Source organism: Penicillium vulpinum (genome assembly GCF_028829585.1).
Source record: "Penicillium vulpinum strain IBT 29486 chromosome Unknown utg000001l_segment0_segment0, whole genome shotgun sequence".
Taxonomy (NCBI): domain Eukaryota; kingdom Fungi; phylum Ascomycota; class Eurotiomycetes; order Eurotiales; family Aspergillaceae; genus Penicillium; species Penicillium vulpinum.
Window position 1 is genome coordinate 7,592,930 of NW_026643241.1, and position 18,360 is coordinate 7,611,289.

General features: G+C 48.4%; 7 protein-coding genes across 7 annotated transcripts; 3 read left to right on the plus strand and 4 right to left on the minus strand.

Moving 5' to 3' along the window:
• Positions 1-1,669: 1,669 nt before the first annotated feature.
• N7479_002709 (putative translation elongation factor eEF-1 subunit gamma) lies at positions 1,670-3,244 on the minus strand (the record flags this gene model as incomplete). The annotated part of the gene is made up of 3 exons (XM_057250406.1): positions 1,670-2,679; positions 2,959-3,160; positions 3,215-3,244. The coding sequence occupies 3 exons, from the start codon at positions 3,242-3,244 to the stop codon at positions 1,670-1,672; spliced, it is 1,242 nt and encodes a 413-aa protein (XP_057114838.1).
• Positions 3,245-3,470: 226 nt separating this feature from the next.
• Positions 3,471-4,469, plus strand: N7479_002710 (mitochondrial 37S ribosomal protein uS9m; the record flags this gene model as incomplete). The annotated part of the gene is made up of 2 exons (XM_057250407.1): positions 3,471-4,302; positions 4,378-4,469. 2 exons carry the CDS (start codon positions 3,471-3,473, stop codon positions 4,467-4,469), a joined length of 924 nt encoding a protein of 307 aa, XP_057114839.1.
• Positions 4,470-6,018: 1,549 nt separating this feature from the next.
• Positions 6,019-7,526, minus strand: N7479_002711 (uncharacterized protein; the record flags this gene model as incomplete). Its single annotated transcript, XM_057250408.1, has 3 exons — positions 6,019-6,110; positions 6,169-6,435; positions 6,701-7,526. The coding sequence occupies 3 exons, from the start codon at positions 7,524-7,526 to the stop codon at positions 6,019-6,021; spliced, it is 1,185 nt and encodes a 394-aa protein (XP_057114840.1).
• A 3,691-nt stretch (positions 7,527-11,217) lies between these two features.
• Positions 11,218-12,103, minus strand: cnaB (calcineurin regulatory subunit B; the record flags this gene model as incomplete). The annotated part of the gene is made up of 5 exons (XM_057250409.1): positions 11,218-11,228; positions 11,291-11,625; positions 11,732-11,805; positions 11,863-11,915; positions 11,986-12,103. 5 exons carry the CDS (start codon positions 12,101-12,103, stop codon positions 11,218-11,220), a joined length of 591 nt encoding a protein of 196 aa, XP_057114841.1.
• Positions 12,104-12,552: 449 nt separating this feature from the next.
• On the plus strand, positions 12,553-14,487 carry N7479_002713 (uncharacterized protein; the record flags this gene model as incomplete). Its single annotated transcript, XM_057250410.1, has 4 exons — positions 12,553-12,711; positions 12,826-13,311; positions 13,369-13,665; positions 13,723-14,487. The coding sequence occupies 4 exons, from the start codon at positions 12,553-12,555 to the stop codon at positions 14,485-14,487; spliced, it is 1,707 nt and encodes a 568-aa protein (XP_057114842.1).
• A 543-nt stretch (positions 14,488-15,030) lies between these two features.
• N7479_002714 (ribosomal lysine N-methyltransferase) lies at positions 15,031-16,665 on the minus strand (the record flags this gene model as incomplete). The annotated part of the gene is made up of 3 exons (XM_057250411.1): positions 15,031-15,738; positions 15,794-16,398; positions 16,515-16,665. 3 exons carry the CDS (start codon positions 16,663-16,665, stop codon positions 15,031-15,033), a joined length of 1,464 nt encoding a protein of 487 aa, XP_057114843.1.
• Positions 16,666-16,986: 321 nt separating this feature from the next.
• kae1 (O-sialoglycoprotein endopeptidase) lies at positions 16,987-18,156 on the plus strand (the record flags this gene model as incomplete). The annotated part of the gene is made up of 2 exons (XM_057250412.1): positions 16,987-17,338; positions 17,414-18,156. The coding sequence occupies 2 exons, from the start codon at positions 16,987-16,989 to the stop codon at positions 18,154-18,156; spliced, it is 1,095 nt and encodes a 364-aa protein (XP_057114844.1).
• Positions 18,157-18,360: the final 204 nt, after the last annotated feature.

Consider the following 18,360-nt stretch of genomic DNA (forward strand, 5'->3'; position numbering starts at 1 on the left):
TATTACAGCAGCTGCATTTTGGTGAATGATATATGGTCCTGGATTCCTTTCGAATGACGCTGATATAAGGCAGGTATTATACCTTCCGTTCTGCCTGTGATCTCGCCTGCTTTGCGGGGACCAGTTGGTGTGGCAGCCGTGACGGCTATGGTTGCTTTCGGGGTATTCCGTATATTGCCATGTGTTCCACATCATTTCTCTTGACCGAGTGATTGTGCCATTTCCGGTTCATGTAGAGGGTCAGCTTGTGTTCGGTATTGCCATTGGCAGATCTGGAGATGTTTGTGGCAGTTCAGCTCAACCAGCTTGTCGAAGAAAATAGGTGGATAATTACACAAGGGAGTCGACATTCAAAGTGGAAGGAGAGAGAGCCTTGGAACAGAAATTCGCCATTCCTACAACGTAGAAAGGTCGAAGATCAAAGACCACAAACCGTGATGCCGGTGTTGATATATTCGCTCTGTTAAAAAGCCAAAAAAGAAAAACCAAGGAACATCGATGGATTTGATCCATCTGTCAACTGCGCCTATTTATTGCGCCATACCACTTTCCAATTGTGCGGTAGAAGAGCTTGTGGGGGTAGAGGTAGACTGCATGTGCCGTTCTTGAGAATATGTATGATTATTGAGTCTGTGACGTGTAAAGTTAGTTAGATATCATTTACTTTCTCAGGTTACTCTCAGATCCGGCTCACCTCACCGCAGTGTTGAAGCCACCATCACACCATCATCTGTTGTTAGCCGGCACCAAGGACAAATAGGGACTGTCAGGTTCCTATATGGATCTCCTATGAATAGTTATGACTAAACAGTGAGAAACTTGTGACTCCCATATATAGTCATGAAGAATAGAGATGGTAGATGGTAGATGTGAAATGTGGAATGAAGATAAGAAACGATGGAGAGATTGATAAAGATGATAGTTAATAGATGCACATGTGGGTAAGGATGAGTGTTGAGTTAAGAAAGTATGTAAGAGGATACATAGGTATGTAGTTGATTGAGTAGAAAAATGATATGCATGTGAGAAGAGGATGGTTGTAGAAGAAGTAGCAAATAGCTATCCGGCTATTTATATCTGTGCTTGTAAGCAACTAAATGCTGAGACCGACAGTACATATATGCAAATCGTCGACGAGGAGAATATAAAGGCGAGAGGGGACAACAGGAGCGAAAGTGGCGACATATATCGAAAGTGGAACAACCAACTTCAAATGTTGGCTAGAAACATCGAAGCACACAGCTCGCACAAGCAAGCTGCATAGGTATAAGCCTAAGACCTGTGTATACTAAATACTACGTGATAATTTAAAACTACACAACTACAAAGAAGAAACGAGTATGCACTCAAGAAATCAGAGAACTGTCTCTGTTCTTTTATTGCCAGAACTAACTAGCAGCGACTTGGCCAACTGGGATTGTCACAGTAGCAAAACCCAAGCCAGCTCGGTCGATCATCATTCCACGTCGCAACGTATTCATAACCATGATTCAACATCAACACATAAGACCTTAGGTCAAGACATTTGGATAATCCCAAAGAATTTCAGGCAGAGGAAAAAAGAGAATGGACGTGAGGCGTACGATGTCTTCAAGCACAGCACGTCCATTGGGGTATTGGGGGATGAAATTTTATAGGAGGTGGGGAGGGTGGATTGGGGCGAACACGCTTATTTGAAGACGTGGCCATCGGCCCACTCCTTGACCTTGCCGTCAACGGTGACGGGAACGTCCTGGGACCACATGTCCTCAACGAGCTTGCGGTCAGCCTCGTTGGAGGGGTCGAGCTTGGTGAACTCGTAACCCTCGAAGTCGGGGCCGACAGTGAAAGCGGGCTCCCACTCCTGGCCACGGGTCATGTAGGCACCGTAGACGACGCAGTCGTAGTTCTCGCCGTAGACGGACTGGGCACCGAAGAGGTACTTGCGGGAAGCCTCAAGACGGGTCTGGAAACCACCAATCAAGTTGTTGGCCATGAAGGTGAGCTTGAGCTCGTTGTTGTACTTGTAGTTAACCTTCCAGAGAGAGTACTCATCGGGCTTGAAGTGCTCCCAGAACCAGGGCATGGCAACGGTGCGGGGGTCCTCGTTGGAGAACTTGCGCTTCCAGTCATCAAGGATGAGAGTGGGCTTGCCGAGAGCCTCGAGGGGGTGCTTGGCCTTGGGGGCCTCAGCGGGGGCATCCTCAGTGGCGGCGGCAGCGGGGGCAGCAGCAGGAGCGGCAGCCTTGGGCTTGGGCTCCTTCTTGGGGGCGACGTACTTAATCACCTCCTCAGCGAACTGGGGGGCGGGGACGACAGCCTTGAAGGCCTCCTGGTTGATAATAGTGTTGTACCACCGGGTGGTGGCGGGGTTGGCCTCGCGCCAGGTCTTGTCAAGGACAGTGGCGAAAGCACGGGTAAGGAGAGAGGCAGCGAAGATATCGGCCAGGGTGATACGCTCACCAACAAGGAAAGTGTTGGCAGTGAGGTGAGTCTCGAGGGTAGAGATGACCTTGAGGGCAGACTTGGCAGCCTCATCGGTGGTCTTCTTGTTGTAAGGCTCGAAACCCATCAGAGGGCGGTACCAGGCACCGAACTTGGGCAGAACCTCGGCGTTGACGAAGGACAACCAGCGGAGGATGGAAGCGTAATCCTGCTTGGTCTTGCCGAGGAGGGTGGTCTTCTCGTTCTGGGAGGTGACTATAAGCAGGACGTGTTAGTCAGGTTGCTTTAAAACTCGATCGGATCCAACAATGGAGCAATCAGAGGTGTCCAATTCCAAAAAAGGGGGTAGGTCGAGTCCAAATTTTCCCGCAGAGCGGGGTAGCCAAATTTTTTTCAGAGTTGTTTTTTCTCAACAGTTACAGTTCAGACAGGGATAACTAATGGTATCTCATCATAAAAAAGATAGGCGTAAAGATGGACCGATGGGTATGTTGCAATGTATCGAAGGGGCAAAAAAAAAAAGTATTCACGTACCATAGACGGCAATGGCAATAGCCTCAGACAGAGTGAAGCCATTGGCACCCTCGAAGGCGGGGATCTTGCCAGTGGGGTTGATCTTGGTGTACTCAGCGCTGGTGTTGAACTCAGCAGCAGAGTTGGCCTCAGTCTTGACCAGCTCCAAATCGAGGTCGTTGTGCTTAGCAGCGACCAGGATGGAGATGGTGCGACCGTTGTCCTAGAGAACATTAGAAACAGAGAATAAAATAACAAAGACGAAGATAAAACATACAGGCTGACCGTAAAGCTTTCCGAATGCCATCTTGAATGTGAAGTGTGGAAGATGAAGAAGAAAAAAGAAAGAAAGAAAAGGAGAGGGGCGGGCAAGAATTTTGTGCTGGCGGGACGACTTCGGTGTTCGGAGGAACTGATATTGCAGAATCACATGACCTGACAAAAAACATGACACTCGGAGAGCATCAACGGCCTCCATCCAGGACCCTCAGATCCGAGTTCCAGCCCCGAATTTCCCGCCAATTCCACCAGCCATGGCGTGGCACAAACCCAACAGCCTCACACAGGCGATGCAATCCCTCCGCCTAACCTCCACCCTCACAAAACCCTCAACTCAAGCTTCCCGAACAACCCTCAACACCCTCCGCACGCGCTCCTACGCAACAGAAGCCGAATCCATTCCCGCCGCCGCAGCCCCAGAAATCAACTTCGGCTCCTTCATCCAAAAGCCCGCCCGCATCATCCCCTCCTCCCCTTCCTACTTCTCCGGCAGCCCGCGGTTCATCGACCACGTCCTGCAGCTGGAAGCTCTGCAAGCGAAGCATGCCTCGCTCCCTGTAGTGGCTACCAGCGAGGCACCACGCATGGCGTGGTTCAAGCTGGCCCAGTTCCGAGACTACGTGGGCGAGCCCGTGCCCATGAAGAAATACAAGTCCCTGGTCAAGATCCTGCAGCGGCTGAACCGCATCCAGCCCGATATGGTTCCCGCCGAGGTGCGCGATAGCCTCGCCGCATTCTTGCGTCCTGGTAACCCTTATGCCGTGGAGAATGTTCCCCGGACGGTGGATGAGCATGGGCGCGCTCGCGGAAAGGGAAAGAGAAAGGAGTCTTCGGCTGTTGTGCAGCTTGTTGAGGGTGAGGGTGAGGTTCTGGTTAACGGAAAGAGTTTGGTGGATGCGTTTAAGCGGGTTCATGATCGTGAGAGTGCGCTCTGGGCGCTGAGGTGTACACAGCGCTTGGATAAGTATAACGCTTGGATTACGGTGCGGGGTGGTGGTGTTACTGGTCAGGCTGAGGCGATTACATTGGCTCTTGGTAGGGCTTTGCTGTTGCATGAGCCTGGGCTGAAGCCGATTCTGAGGAAGGGTATGTTTCTGATTCCATTTTTATTTATATCTCCTTCGATTCCGGACAAAATTGCTAACGTCAATTCCTTTACAGCTGGTGCCATCACAGTCGACGCCCGTCGTGTCGAGAGAAAGAAGCCTGGTCACGTCAAGGCCCGCAAGATGCCTACCTGGGTCAAGCGTTAAACTGGCCAGATCACTCGGCCATTTCCTATTTCCTTTTTGTTTCAATACTGTATTATTCCACCAACCACGGCACCCCGAGTTCGCGACTTGTTTTATATCCTGTACTCTCAATGCATATGGGGCACCAATTCTAAGGTTTACATTGAATTTGAATTGAATGATTAAATCAGCGTGTTATGCATCAATTTCGAGGTCTACGGTTCTAATTTCACTGAATACATACGTGATATCAAGTATGAATCGCGAGGGGTGAAGTTCATCTTATAGATCCTCGCCTTTAGTCTTGGCGCTTCTTCACGTGCTAGAAGGACACGAGGAAAGATGCTCAAATGGATGCTATATGAGGCTAGACACAATTTTGAGTTATCTTGAATATTTTATTGTCCAAGTTTGATAGCACAGATGTGGTAGGGGCAGAATGAACAACCTTGATAACTGACTATTACGCATAAATTAGGGCAAATATTGAGCGATTGAGCTCTCCAACCTATAGTTCGAACAAGCTCCAAACCCCTCTAATGTAACTTACTACGATTCCAAATACCCAAATTCTAAACAATGATATAGTTGATATATGATTTGATATCCAGTGGATTGACTCCGTCTCAGGTCCAATCCTTGGAAGGATATGCTAGCGCGACATGCAAATTCAAAAGGCAAAAGCCAAGATGAATCTTGTACATCACATACCCAACAACAAGCAGCGTATACTACTCGCCAGAGCAAGGAGGAATGAAATAAACCGACTACAAATCCCAAGCCCAAGTCAAGCCCAATTCCAAAACGGGAACACAAAGGTCCCATTCCATTTTTGCGCCAGATGCCCTTCGCCTTTTTTCGTTTTGCCCACGCCCCAATGCAAAGCCAGTTCAAATCGGTTCAATACAAAGAATAGAGATGGTGATAGGAGACAAAGGAAAAAAACACAATAATAGAAGCCAAATAAAGCCACCCACAGAAGACCATGAGACTATGTACAACTCGTCAGATTCGTGATTAGGGTATAGTGAATGGGGAAGGAGGATGATTGTGATGGTGATTGTGATTGTGTGGTTGATGGCGAATGATGAAGGTGGCAATGTATTTCGTTTAGCCACGGCGTCACGCCAGGATAGTAGGCGATAGGTATAATTTGAAAGGATCAAGCGCTGGCCAAGATAACGCCAGCAAATGATCGCCCTCTATGAAGAGGGGGGCACGGACAACCGACCGAAGACGGAAGGAGTGGGAAGTCGATCTCGATCTCCTCATCAGAGCGGATAGGATATTGATTGGTGCCCGATGATTTGAGAGGTGACAGGTTTACCTCTTCGCGATGTCAAAAACCAACATCCGGGTTGGCGCGACGCTAGTAGGCAATAGCCTCCCCGTGGCGGCAGCGCTTGCGTGTTTTTGGCTCAATGCGTGTATAGTCTCCGATCATCATCGGTTGTCTTTCTTATTTGGGAGTGGGGCCAATTTGAATGTGACGTTTGGGGTATTTGGAATTTTTTGCGGTTTTTCTTTTCTGCTTTTCTGCGCTTCTTCTGTTTCCTCCTTGGGACTTGGTTCATGGTCGGGGCACTACTGTGGCTTCGGGTCTGGCAGGGATGTGGTGAAGATCGGGGCTGCTGTCCATGAGATCAAGGCATTGGCCCAAGACTGCGTTGGATGTCATTAGAAGGTAATATAGGTGCATTGGAGTATAGCACGAACTCACCGGATAGTATCTCTTCTTCCCAAATTCCCATTTGATAATCCACCAACCCGTGTGGTTCAAGTTGATCGCAAAGCTGGATCAGGTCCCTTCCCATAGCATCCATGTGTTCTCGTCGAATTAGACTCGTATGCGCAGGTTGTTGACTTGTCGCAATCACTTCCAGCACCAAATCCTTTTGTTTTTGACAAAGGGCCAGCCAACATAGATTGAATTCACTCCAGAGCTTCAGACGGTCGGAGTAATGGATGCTGTCGTCATGGAGGAGGCCTACATATCGGATAAGATTAGCCTCTCATTGTAGACCCATCAAGGTGTCAGATGATGGTTGCATGATGCGTGCCTACAGCCTCAGAGGAAACATTAGGGGACAGAAGAGAACAAAGTAAAAGAAGGGTCCAGTCGGGAGTACGACTTCTGTGCTACTAGGCGAGCACACTCATAGTAAACCGTGGACACTTGTTCCTCTATCCTCTCCCATGGGGCGAAAAATATATATAGGAAATAGCGCTGACGGAAAAAGACAGCAGCTTACCAAGGTCCCGTGCATTGGTCACAAGCCATTCGGAAATTTCGAGCAGCGATCCTCCAGCCTCTACCAATATTCCGGCTCGCGTTTGGTCGAATATGCGGCGCAGAATGCGTTGGTATCGTCCGAGGGCCTCCTCTAGGCTGGGCTGATCCGACTGCTGTTGCTGGGACTCTGTTTGGGGTTGATCCAATCGGTTCATGGACCCGGAACCTATTGCAGTGAAATCCGAGATGGGTGCAGGAAAGGACTGGGTGGTGTTCGGACGTGCCATGGGACCAGGTTGGTTATAAGGCTGGAGTTGCGCATTTAGATAAGGCGAGAGTCCTACAACCCCAGACCCTGCAGATTCCTCTGGCGGAAAATACTGTGGAACAAATTGGTTCGACAGGGCATCAATTGCTGCAGACGGCCGTGTCTGGTACTGTGGCACAACCTCGAAGTGTCCTTGGGTTGGACCCTGGTGACCGAACCCGTACAAAATGTTAGAATCATAGGGTGCGAATGCAGAGGGGTCCTGAGCTGGCGCGCGCCGTCGCGGATGTTGAATAGACGACGCTTGTTGAGTTCGTTGAGCCCGTGCATACTCCTGGGATTGATAGTTTTGCAAGTCATTTGACTGCAGGGAACCACCGTGAAAGGAGCTGCCTGTGTATCCGTAGTCGTAGGACATCGGGGCTTCCTCCGGGGGTTGCGACATCCCCGTTTGGTCTCCACGTGGTTGTATGGCCGGGTCAAAATGATCCGTTGCACGACCAGTTGCTCTTCGAGCGGCATTTCCAGACCGAGACATTGACCTTTCATTCTGCTTCATTCGTTGATCGCCATCCATGAGGCAATCCAAGGATCGGTGCAGATCAAGCTCAGCCCAATGCTTGGGAGACAGCGGTGGGCTTGCGTAAGATGCCAGCTTGGATGGTTTTAGAGATTCCAGGAATTTTTTTCCCACTCATGAAGTTTTCCCCTTTGGAGGGAAAGATAGAGATAGGAGGGAAAGAAAGGATGAGATCCTTTGCGGTTCAAGTAGACATTCAAATCTTGTCCTCTTGACGCACCCGCGACACAGATTTAAGTAATAGAGGAAAACAAAATCACACAATTGAAAGGGGAAAATTTCAAAACAAGAAGAAGATTAAAAAAAAAAAAAAACAGGAGAAGGAGGGGAATTAAACAAGAATTAAATATTAGGCAGTGCAAAGTCGGGATAAGTCAAGGCAAGAGATATTAAGGGGAGTAAGAGGAGTGGATGGATCTGAAAAGAAGAGCCGATCAAAAGGATCAGTAAGAATAAGGATAGATCAAGTGTATATAATAGTGTGAATTGGTCTATAAAGAGTATAAGGAATATAAGAGAGAAAAAAGGGACCAAGGGGAAAAAAGAACAAACTACTGTTTCCGGGAATAAAGTAATATAATATCAAATCTCAAATCTCCTCTAAAGACATATATGATCTGCGATCGAGGATCTACACCTAAACTCCATTTGGCACTATAATCTGGACCCGATGCAATGGTTCTTTGCTCCCGAGTGATTTTTTGGGGATTTTTAGGGATTTTTTAACATTTCTTTTGATATTTTTCTGGGACATTTTTATTGTATTGTGATTTTATGTTTTTCCCAACTTATTTAGGGGTTCAGCTCTCGAGGTCAGGCGGGATACCTTTCCTTTCTTTTTTTTACCCTCTATCTCTCTGTTCATTTTTATAGTGTGTAACGCTGTCCATGTTGTCTGGGGCTGATAATGAAGGAGTAGACATGAGACAAAATATTCTCCCCTTGCGTACGGAGTAAAGAGTCTGGCGAAAGGGAAAGGGAAGAAAAAAAGCAAAGGTCCTGCAAAGTCTAAACGCAATCAACTAAGTCAATAGAACAGTTTAGTGTAAAAAAAAGGGGATATCCTTATTTACATTCCGGGGAGATTAGCCGGGCAGCTGCTGGAAAACCTTGGGCAATGGAGGTGCATGCTTACTTGAGGCTAATAGCATAATAATATGGAGTAGATAATAATAGTTGTATGTATAGTATAAGATCAGAGTCATCTGATTATTACTTTTTTTCCTATACATATTACATTGAAACTACCTACTATAGATGTACTAGTCCAATATAAATCAATTCAAATACTTGTGGAGCCTTGTTTGCCCGATTGGATCTGCAAAAACCCTGGCGGCCACCTACATACGTCAGTTTCCTTTTCCTCTGGTTTCTGATTGCTCAAGTCTCAAGGGGGGAAGAAAAGCAATTATCACTAAGTAGACTACAAAGGTATTTGTTTACTCCATACTATATGGTACATATGTACTATATGTACGGGGTACTATTTACTATTACCTTCAAAGGTACGGAATACCAAGCTATCATTCTATCGTCCCTGTCGTATTCCACCCCTGGATCCGACAATCTGGTTGGGATGAAGAGCAATATACTCCGGAATACCGAACTAGCTATTACTACGGAATGCCACTTCGAAGATCCGGCTAGTTTTTGCCGCATGTTTATACTTCCCTGGAAATGATCTACTTACTCCGTACACATTAACCTTACCAATCAACATTTAACCTACCTGTCAATATAATTCCATATTTAATATTCAATACTAATATATTAGACTTCAAATTCATCACTCGCAATCAGATTGAGCAAACAGGATAGGATGCACCCTGCGGATGTACGACATATGAAATAAATCAAATACCGTGGGAGAAAAGTAAAGAAAAGCAATAAAATGTCAAGAGCCCAATTAATTCATTGGACAGACAGATCGGACTCCTCGTGTGTACTCGATCGGACTCCTATATATCGTCGGCAACCAGAAGCCCGACACGTTGGATAAACCAGCCGGTAACACAAAACACGAGGCTGGAACTGGTTATACTCTGTTATCGAATATATTCATCTTCTAGGCATGTCTAGACCCACGACAACTCCCTGTTTCAGGTTTAGTCCTGATATCTTCAAACGTGTCAGGCAAAACATGCATATCTAATCTTAGAATTATCCAAACAAAACAAACTACTTAACTCTCCCAATCCCATGATCAAGACTCAGACACAACCCAAGGGCGTCTTTAGGCAACAAATCTTCCCGCTGAAACATCCGTGGACACACGACAAACAGACTACTGCTACCCTGATGCCTTATCTATGTAGATAGTAGGTAGACCGAAAGTAACATGACAAGCCCCTCCTTTCTCTTCCTTTCCTCCCCTATCCTCGTAAACAAGGAAATTCTATTTTTAAAAAAACGACGCCATTCTCTCGAAACACCAGTGCCTCGCCTTGTACGACTTCAATCTCGGACTGCAGACCCAGCGAATCCAGTACCTCGGAATTCCGAAATTATCGTCTCACCACGCTCATCCAGTCCGGTTGCCCAGTCAGGAGCACAGACGTCGCCGAGACGTGGATGACGGATGGGAATGGCCTATGGATAACAGTGACATGGGATAAAGATATAATACATCTGTACTCCGTACATGTACATGTACATGGTTAGTCATGGGCATATATATTGTGTATTTATATATATATTGCCTACGGGGCGAATATATATACAGATACGGAGTATATAATCGCATAATGCAACACATGTACATACCCACTGATAGCTATACCTGCTTTTTTGGCCTTTTACCTTCCACGCCTTTCTTTTATACATACCGACGTGGACACGTGCAAAGAATATACATGCCGTATGCAGACAGGGGGTAGACGGGAGCCGGGGTTCGGGAGAAGCACAAGAACAACATAGAACAGCAGAATAGGGTGTATGGTTGTGGACTGCAAAAGGTTAAGACAATAAGATGCAAGATGAACCATCCGACACCCGCAATGTGTGCTAGACGAACTGACAAGGATTGCTATTGTGGTTACTCCCGTACCCGACTTGTTGGTTGGGAGTCATCCGGTCCACGAGACTGCGGTCCAGAAGGAAAGGGATGACTCGAGGGAGGGGGACTGGTGTTTGCCGAGGTTAGTTTGTTGCGGGTGCGGAATCAGGGTTGGTCTGGATGGGAACCGGGGGGTTGTTGCTCATGCGGCTGAAATGTCAAGGCTTTGTTTTGGTTGTTGGTATTGGGGGTCCGTGGTGATTGAAGCGTGGTGATATGAGGTAGGGACCAGGGTGAATGGGTGGAGGTAAAGTTGCTGGGTTGTTGAGTTGAGGAGGGTGTTGCATGGTTGTGGATGGGATTGAAGGTGGCTGATACTGTACTTTATTATATACTTTGATTTTTCATGCATATACTACTTTCCAGAGTAGCATTATGTACCGCCATTGACCCCTGGGTGCCCGAGCTGATAATGAAAAATTGACAATCGGAAGAAAGACCGGAGAATGAGGTCATGGGGAAGATAATTCCATAATATGTCCTTCCCATATCGGGACTGAGAAAATAAACTACAAACACGTCGCTGATCATTGAGTCATGTCATGTCGAGACCGAGAAAGAGAAAGCCGGGCACCAAGAAAGAAGAAACACCATCCACTGAATATGTCGCCACTCAACCAGTGAGAAGGGCAATCATATTTGATCTGGGCCATAGTCAGCACGAATACCTCCAATAAGACAAAGAAAAAACCGGGTCAAAACGTACTCAGCGTCATGCTAAGGCTCACGTCTGTATTCTCCACCATTTCCGTGAACTCCTCGAAGCTGATCTTTCCATCCTGATCCTTATCAGCCTCCATGATCGTCTTGTCGACGATCTGCTGCAATTGCACGTCCTTGAGGTTATTGCCGACCATCATCTTCAGCACGATGAACAGCTCGCCATTGGAAATATAGCCGTCGCGGTCAATATCGTACACCTTGAATGCGAACCGCAGTTTCTCTTGCTTGTTGCCCTTTGAGCTGAATGCTGACAGGCCCGTCACGAATTCCTGGAAGTCGACGTCACCGCCACCGTCTTCGTCGAAGATGGCGATCATCCTATCATAAAAGAGATGTGTCAGGGACTAGTCATAGATATAGTAGACTGTAGATCGTAGATCGCAGGTGGGGGTGTGGGGTGTAGATGTCCGGGGGAGCAACGAACCTCGTGGCGAGTGGGTTGGAAGACACTTGAGGCAGGGAGAGGAACTCATCGCGGTCAATAGTGCCGGAGGCATTCTGTAGACTGTTTAGTATGCTAGAACATCATCTGACAGTCCGAACTGCGCAACGGACCTTATCCAGCTTCATGAAGCGCTTGCGCAGGCGATCCACTTCGTCTCTGTTGACTGTTGTCGCAAAGTCAGTCACAAGCCCGGTCCATCACCTCCACGCCTTATCCGACCGTGGAAAACGTACAGTTGGATGTAGACACAATGTTATCGAAGAGCTGGGTGGTACCCACGGAGCCACGGCGTCTCCGCGCATCGTAAATCGCAGCAGCGTTGGGTTCGTTGGTGGTGGGGGACTGGTCCATGATGGGTGGTTGGAAAGGAAGACGAGGTACGATACAGTGGCAATTTATGAAATAAAGGAGCAAATAAAGGCCGTAGGATTAGGGGAACACCAAATACAAATAGCCAGTTTAAGCAAGACAGCAAAGGAGGAGGCAGAAGAGGTTGTTATTGCCAAGGGCCCGGGGAATCTGATATCGCCCAGCCCCGCACTAACCCGAAGCGGACAGGCAAGCGAGCCCCTGAGGCCGTGCACTCGGCCAAAACAGGCCATCGCCGGCTGACATTACAACGTCAACCCAACCGCTAGCCGTGAATCACCTCATCTTGAGTCGTCAATATCTCCCCCCCGTCTATCAAATTTCATCTCAAAAATACGTCTACGAGAAAGCGCATGAACAGACCTTTCTTCTGATTCCCATTTTACCCCGTCCCCGCCCATGGTCGTTGCCCTATTGCGCGTCCCGACGCTATGACTCGGTACGGGGGCCTGGGGAGGACGCGCCCTAAAAAGCTCACCTCTAAGGCATCTATCCCCGTTGTCCGGGAGTCAGAGATCGATGCCATCGACGATGAAATCCAGAGCTCTCTACAACAGATCGAAACCGGCGTCGAAAAGGCCGAGGAGTCGGTGAGTCCCTAAATTTAGCTCATCCCTATCCCAGTCACGTGACAGCATCACCAAAATGACACGAGATTTTCACCCCAATATAAAATGACTTGCGCTGACCTCGGATCGTGTTAGGAAATTCACCTGCAACGCGCAATTAATGCCACTGCCCAGGGCAAAGTAAATGAGGCACACATCCCTACTCCCGAGACCATTCTCAGTAATCTCCAATATGACGAACTCTACCCTCCTATCTTCTCGCAACCTGCGACGTACATTCGGTTCTCCTCGACCGTCGAGGATTGCTGCGGATGCCCGTACAACATGACAGAGGAGGATGATGTCTTTCTCAAGATCATGAACCAGAAGCGCGATCCATCTGCTGGTCGTTGCACGGAGGATATCTTTGAGGAGGTCATGAATTTCTTCGAGGAGACGGCGCAGATGAAGCAGCCATATGCATCGATCGATAATCCCCCAGTGTTGTCTTTTGCGGAGATGCAAGACATGATGGATGCCACATTAGAAGATCCCATGAAGATGTTTGCCAAGGAGATATATGAGCACTGGAAGGCACGTCGGATGGCTGTCCAAAATAACCCACTTGTACCACAGCTCAAGGTAAGCTATTCTCCCATGTCATTGGCCATACAGCATCACTAACTTCGATCTCTGCAGTTTGAAACTGGTCAAGACACCGATGACAGTGATCCATTTGTGTGTTTCCGTAGACGCGAGGTTCGCCAGATCCGCAAGACTCGTGGTAGAGATGCGCAGAGTGCCGAAAAGCTTAGACGTCTTCGCAAAGAGCTGGAAGATGCTCGCGAGCTCGTTGCTTTGGTGCGCCAGCGTGAAATTGCTCGGAGGGAAATGCTTTCCGTAGAGCGGCAGCTCTTCATGCAGCGTTGTGAAGTCAAGGAGATGAAGCGCAAGCTCAACATCAAGGATGATGATGAGGACCTCATCAACCAAAAGGTACGCATAGTTACTGTGATCGTTCAGTATGTGCATATGCTAACCATTCTCCCACAGCCGAAAAAGAGAGTGCTCGATATGCCACCCCAACGTCCAAATGCCCCTCAACTGCGCATGCCCCTCAAGGCAGGACAAGGCGCAGAGGATTTGCAACTCCTGGAAGAAGTCCAGGCAGAGAAAGAGAACGAGATTCTGCGCGACATCAAGCAGAACATCACCAAGCACATCAAGTGGAACGAAGGATACGTGGATCACACCCGTGCACCACTTTCTCCTTCCCCGGAAAGAATATTCGATGTGGCTGCCTTCCGACCCGCATTCACGGCACAGTTGCCCACTCCTCCATCATCAGAATCGTCTGGCGAGATGGATACTTCCTTAGATGTGACCAGCCCGCTCTTTTCCAGAGACAAGCTTGCATCACACACCATGGAACTTCACGACGAGCCACACCGAATGCCATCTTTCCGACGACGAGTTGGACGTGGTGGCCGGTTGATGATTGATCGCCGTAATATGGGAGCCCGTAAAGTCGACATGGACCCATTCAAGGCTGACCGATTCAAGTTCGACCAAGAAGATTCCGACGAGGAGCCTGAATATGATACGGATGCGTACAGCATTCAAATCATGCAGCACCGGGCTATCACCATGGCAAAGGCACGCGAACAGGCTGCAGTGGCTGCCCAGGCTCATGCGCAGGCGCAGGCACAGGCAGCCCAAGCACAGGCTCAGCGGCGACTACTGGACCAAAATGGTCAGAACCAAGGCTCTATGGGGTCGAATCTCGGACCAGCCCCCGTGGCGGTGTCGGAGACTTGAACCACTCTTTTTCCACTTTTTCCTCTTTCACAGCATTTGGCGGGCGTTTTCTTCGTGGCTCTGTTTTCACCATCCCTTCATCTCTTTGTTTTTTCCTACCCTTTTACCACACTTGTAGTTGTACTCCCTCATGTTTCGATGATTTCCGCGGGCGGCGAAGATTGCTGGTTGATGGCCGATTTCGTTTCTTTTCTTTTCGCGTTGCGTTTCCGCCCACCCTCACACATCTCTTTCTCAACATTTCGTTTCGACGCAGGTGCTAGTTATTCGTGGCTGAGCGCGTCTGCATTTATTAGTGTACATAGTATCTTTTTCTCCCGAATTTCGGTGGTGTTGGCTGGCGTCGGGCAGCCTTTGTATGATGGATAACCGAAGTTATGATGCAAGCGACGAATGGGAGGGCAAAGAAAAAGGCTCAAAAACATTCAGAAAATCTAAAACAATTTAATCACTCGCAAAAAGCACTTTTTTTTTGGTTCTGTTGGGGTTCAGTAGAACAGACTGATCCCGGCCGTAATAAATGGAAACAAGAGCAAAAGGCTTTCATACCCTCTGAGTCTTGAATTGTCGCGATCCATCGTCATCGTGGTTGGCAGAACGCTTCAATGAACCAGAATTAGTGGGTTGCAGCATGCCCAAGACAGCCTGCAAGACCTCCTTCTCGCCTATGCGGACCTGCAAGGCCATCCGGACTCGACGAGCCCCCTCATCCGCGTCACCATTGGAAGGCAACGGCGAAAGTGAAGCCCTAAGTTGGAGGTCCGAGGCCAAAGATGTAGCATATTGCGCTTGTCGCATTTGCAGCGCCTTGACCAAGATAGCAGTCGCATTGGCGTCTAAGACTGGCTTGGGAGCCTTGTCCTTAGACATGCGCTGCTGGAACTCCTCGGGGGAGAGAGTCAACGTAGCCAAAAGAACCACCAGCTCGGCTGGCAGTATGTCTTCCAAAGACGGGTTGGCATTGACGGGTCTGGGAATTACATAGCCGTCCTCGAGGATGTCGAGGCTTGAAAGGAATTCAAGTCGAGGCTGGGACTCGGTGCTTGCATCGGCAAGTCCAGCAGCTTGACAGATATTTTCCAATGATAGCTCAAGTACGTCGTAGATAGCGTAGTTATCGGTCACATAGCCGTATCGGCGGAGGAGATCTGCGCGGGGGATTTCTCCATAATCATTGAAGATTTCTTCGCCTTGTTGAATTGGCTTGATTGCCTTCATGACCAGGGCACCTTCTTCCTGGTAGAGACGGGCCTAATAAAGGAGGGTTAGAATTGGGGTTGAAGAAAAATATCAGGTCCAAACTCACGTTGTTTCGGTCCGCGTCAGCGTTAAGTAGATCCGCGAGCGGGACCATACCCTTAGGCAGCTGCTCCTCCTCTTCGTCATCAGTCATGTAACTCTCATCATTATCATCTCCTTCATCACCATCGTCTTCGGCCTTTTCAATGTCAAAGGCATAGGCCATAATGAGGGAGCCCATGATATGGCACACTTCGATGAGGGCAGCGACACCAGAATCACCCTCCCAAGACGCGAGACCAGAGGGAGGCGGGAACAGATCAGGCCTTTTTGCCAAAACAGGAGCGATAGAATCCTTGATTGACTCTTCGGCGCTCGCCCGACCAATCTTCTCGACAATAGTGCTAGCCTGTAGCTCCTGAAGTTCAGCAGGCGACCAAAACATCAGAGTATCAAAGCGAGTAGGCAAAACTCGGAAATACGGAGCCCATCTCGATTTTTCTCCTTGTAGGTATTCATACAGCATGACTAGCATCAGGGAAAGCCACGGACCCATCTGCTCCTCTAGATTCTCCCCGAGCAGGTTCCTCAGCTCCGAGTTCTGTACGGCAAGGACCATGGCTCGTGGGATGAAGAATAGCTCTTCACCCTCCGGAATGTTGCTTTGTGCCACTAGAAGGCAGGCAATATATTAGAAACCGGTTGTAACAATTATGAAACCCCTCATTTTTGGGTACACTCCGTAGGCAATTTTGTGTGGTTGGGGAATAGATTTTTTAGACACTTACCGACACCACGTCCAGCTCCAGTTGCTCTCAGATCTGCAAGTCTGAGTTTGGGGTTGAGTTGTACACCTGGGCTGGCTTGCAACCATGACATGAAGTTGTCAGACTGTTGTTGAAAGCCCTCGGCATCGGGGAAGTGGGTTGTCGAAGACATGACGGGAGAGAGCCCTTGGGAGGGAAAGGGACAGGAAGTGGAGAGTGAAAAGCGAAGAAACCAATGAAGTGGATACAGTAGGGAAGAAGAAAATAATATGAAGAAGAGGGGAAAGAAGAAGAGAGCCGGGAGTGTATGCAAACTAAAGTCGAGAAGAGTAGCTCGGTTTTAGTTCGGTCAACCGACGGGTGCCGCTTTAAAGGGTTGATAACGATAACGAAAATCATAGCACGCCCGCTCTCAAGCTCTCATACATTGTGTATGATACTATTGACTTCCATCTGATAAAATTTCATTGAATACCTCTAAATAACGCCCATCATGATTGCAATTGGCATGGAAGGCTCTGCCAACAAACTGGGCATCGGCATTATGCTGCATCCTAAGGATGGTAGTCCCCCGCAGGTCCTCGCCAATATCAGACACACCTATGTCTCCCCGCCAGGCGAGGGCTTCCTGCCCAAGGATACAGCACGTCATCACAGATTGTGGGTTGTGAAGCTGGTCAAACAAGCTCTCAAAGAAGCCAAGGTTTCCGTCGACGATGTGGACTGCATTTGCTTCACCAAGGGACCGGGAATGGGTGCCCCGCTACAGAGTGTGGTTATCGCTGCGCGGATGTTGAGTCTGCTTTGGGGAAAAGAACTGGTTGGGGTGAACCACTGTGTTGGACGTATGTATTTATATATACCATGCCTCCTATTTGGAGTTAGAACTCGAATCAAACGCTGACAATGTGAATCTCCAGACATTGAAATGGGTCGTCTCATCACCGGTGCAACAAACCCGGTCGTTCTATACGTCTCCGGTGGTAACACACAAGTCATTGCATACAGCTCGCAGCGGTATCGCATCTTCGGCGAGACCCTCGATATGGCAGTAGGAAACTGTCTAGACCGATTCGCGCGCACATTGCACATCTCCAACGATCCAGCACCGGGATATAACATTGAACAGCTAGCGAAGCAAGGAAAGCAGTTAGTCGATTTACCCTACGTCGTGAAGGGCATGGACTGTTCATTCTCTGGGATCCTGGCTGCGATCGATGGCCTCGCTAAGCAGTGGGGGCTAGGCGGGGAAGAGAAAGCGCGAGAGGATGAGCAGAAAACCATTGATTCTACCACTGCCGCCGACGAGTCATCGGGAAGCAAGCCTACACGCGCAGATTTATGCTTCTCTCTCCAGGAAACTGTCTTTTCAATGCTTGTTGAGATTACTGAGCGCGCAATGGCGCACGTTGGATCGAAGCAGGTTCTTATTGTTGGTGGTGTTGGCTCGAATGAGCGTTTGCAGGAGATGATGGGCATTATGGCACGGGATCGCGGTGGAAGCGTCTATGCGACAGATGAGCGGTTCTGCATCGATAACGGGATTATGATTGCACAGGCAGGTATGCTGGCATATGGGACCGGATTCCGGACCCCTTTGAGCGAGAGTACTTGTACTCAGCGGTTCCGCACGGATGAAGTATTTGTCAAATGGCGAGATTGATATCAATCGATATCTTGTCTGAACCCTAAAAAAATATATCCTATCATGTGTTATGAATTGAGCGAGCCAGATCCGATATCCTTTGAATTCGGTCAGATAAATTTGGAAAAAGTTATTCAACATTCACCACTCATCTCAAGTGGGCTTTCCGAACATCTGTAATATTCTTGCATAATGCCAAGCGCCTGTACAGATGTACGATTT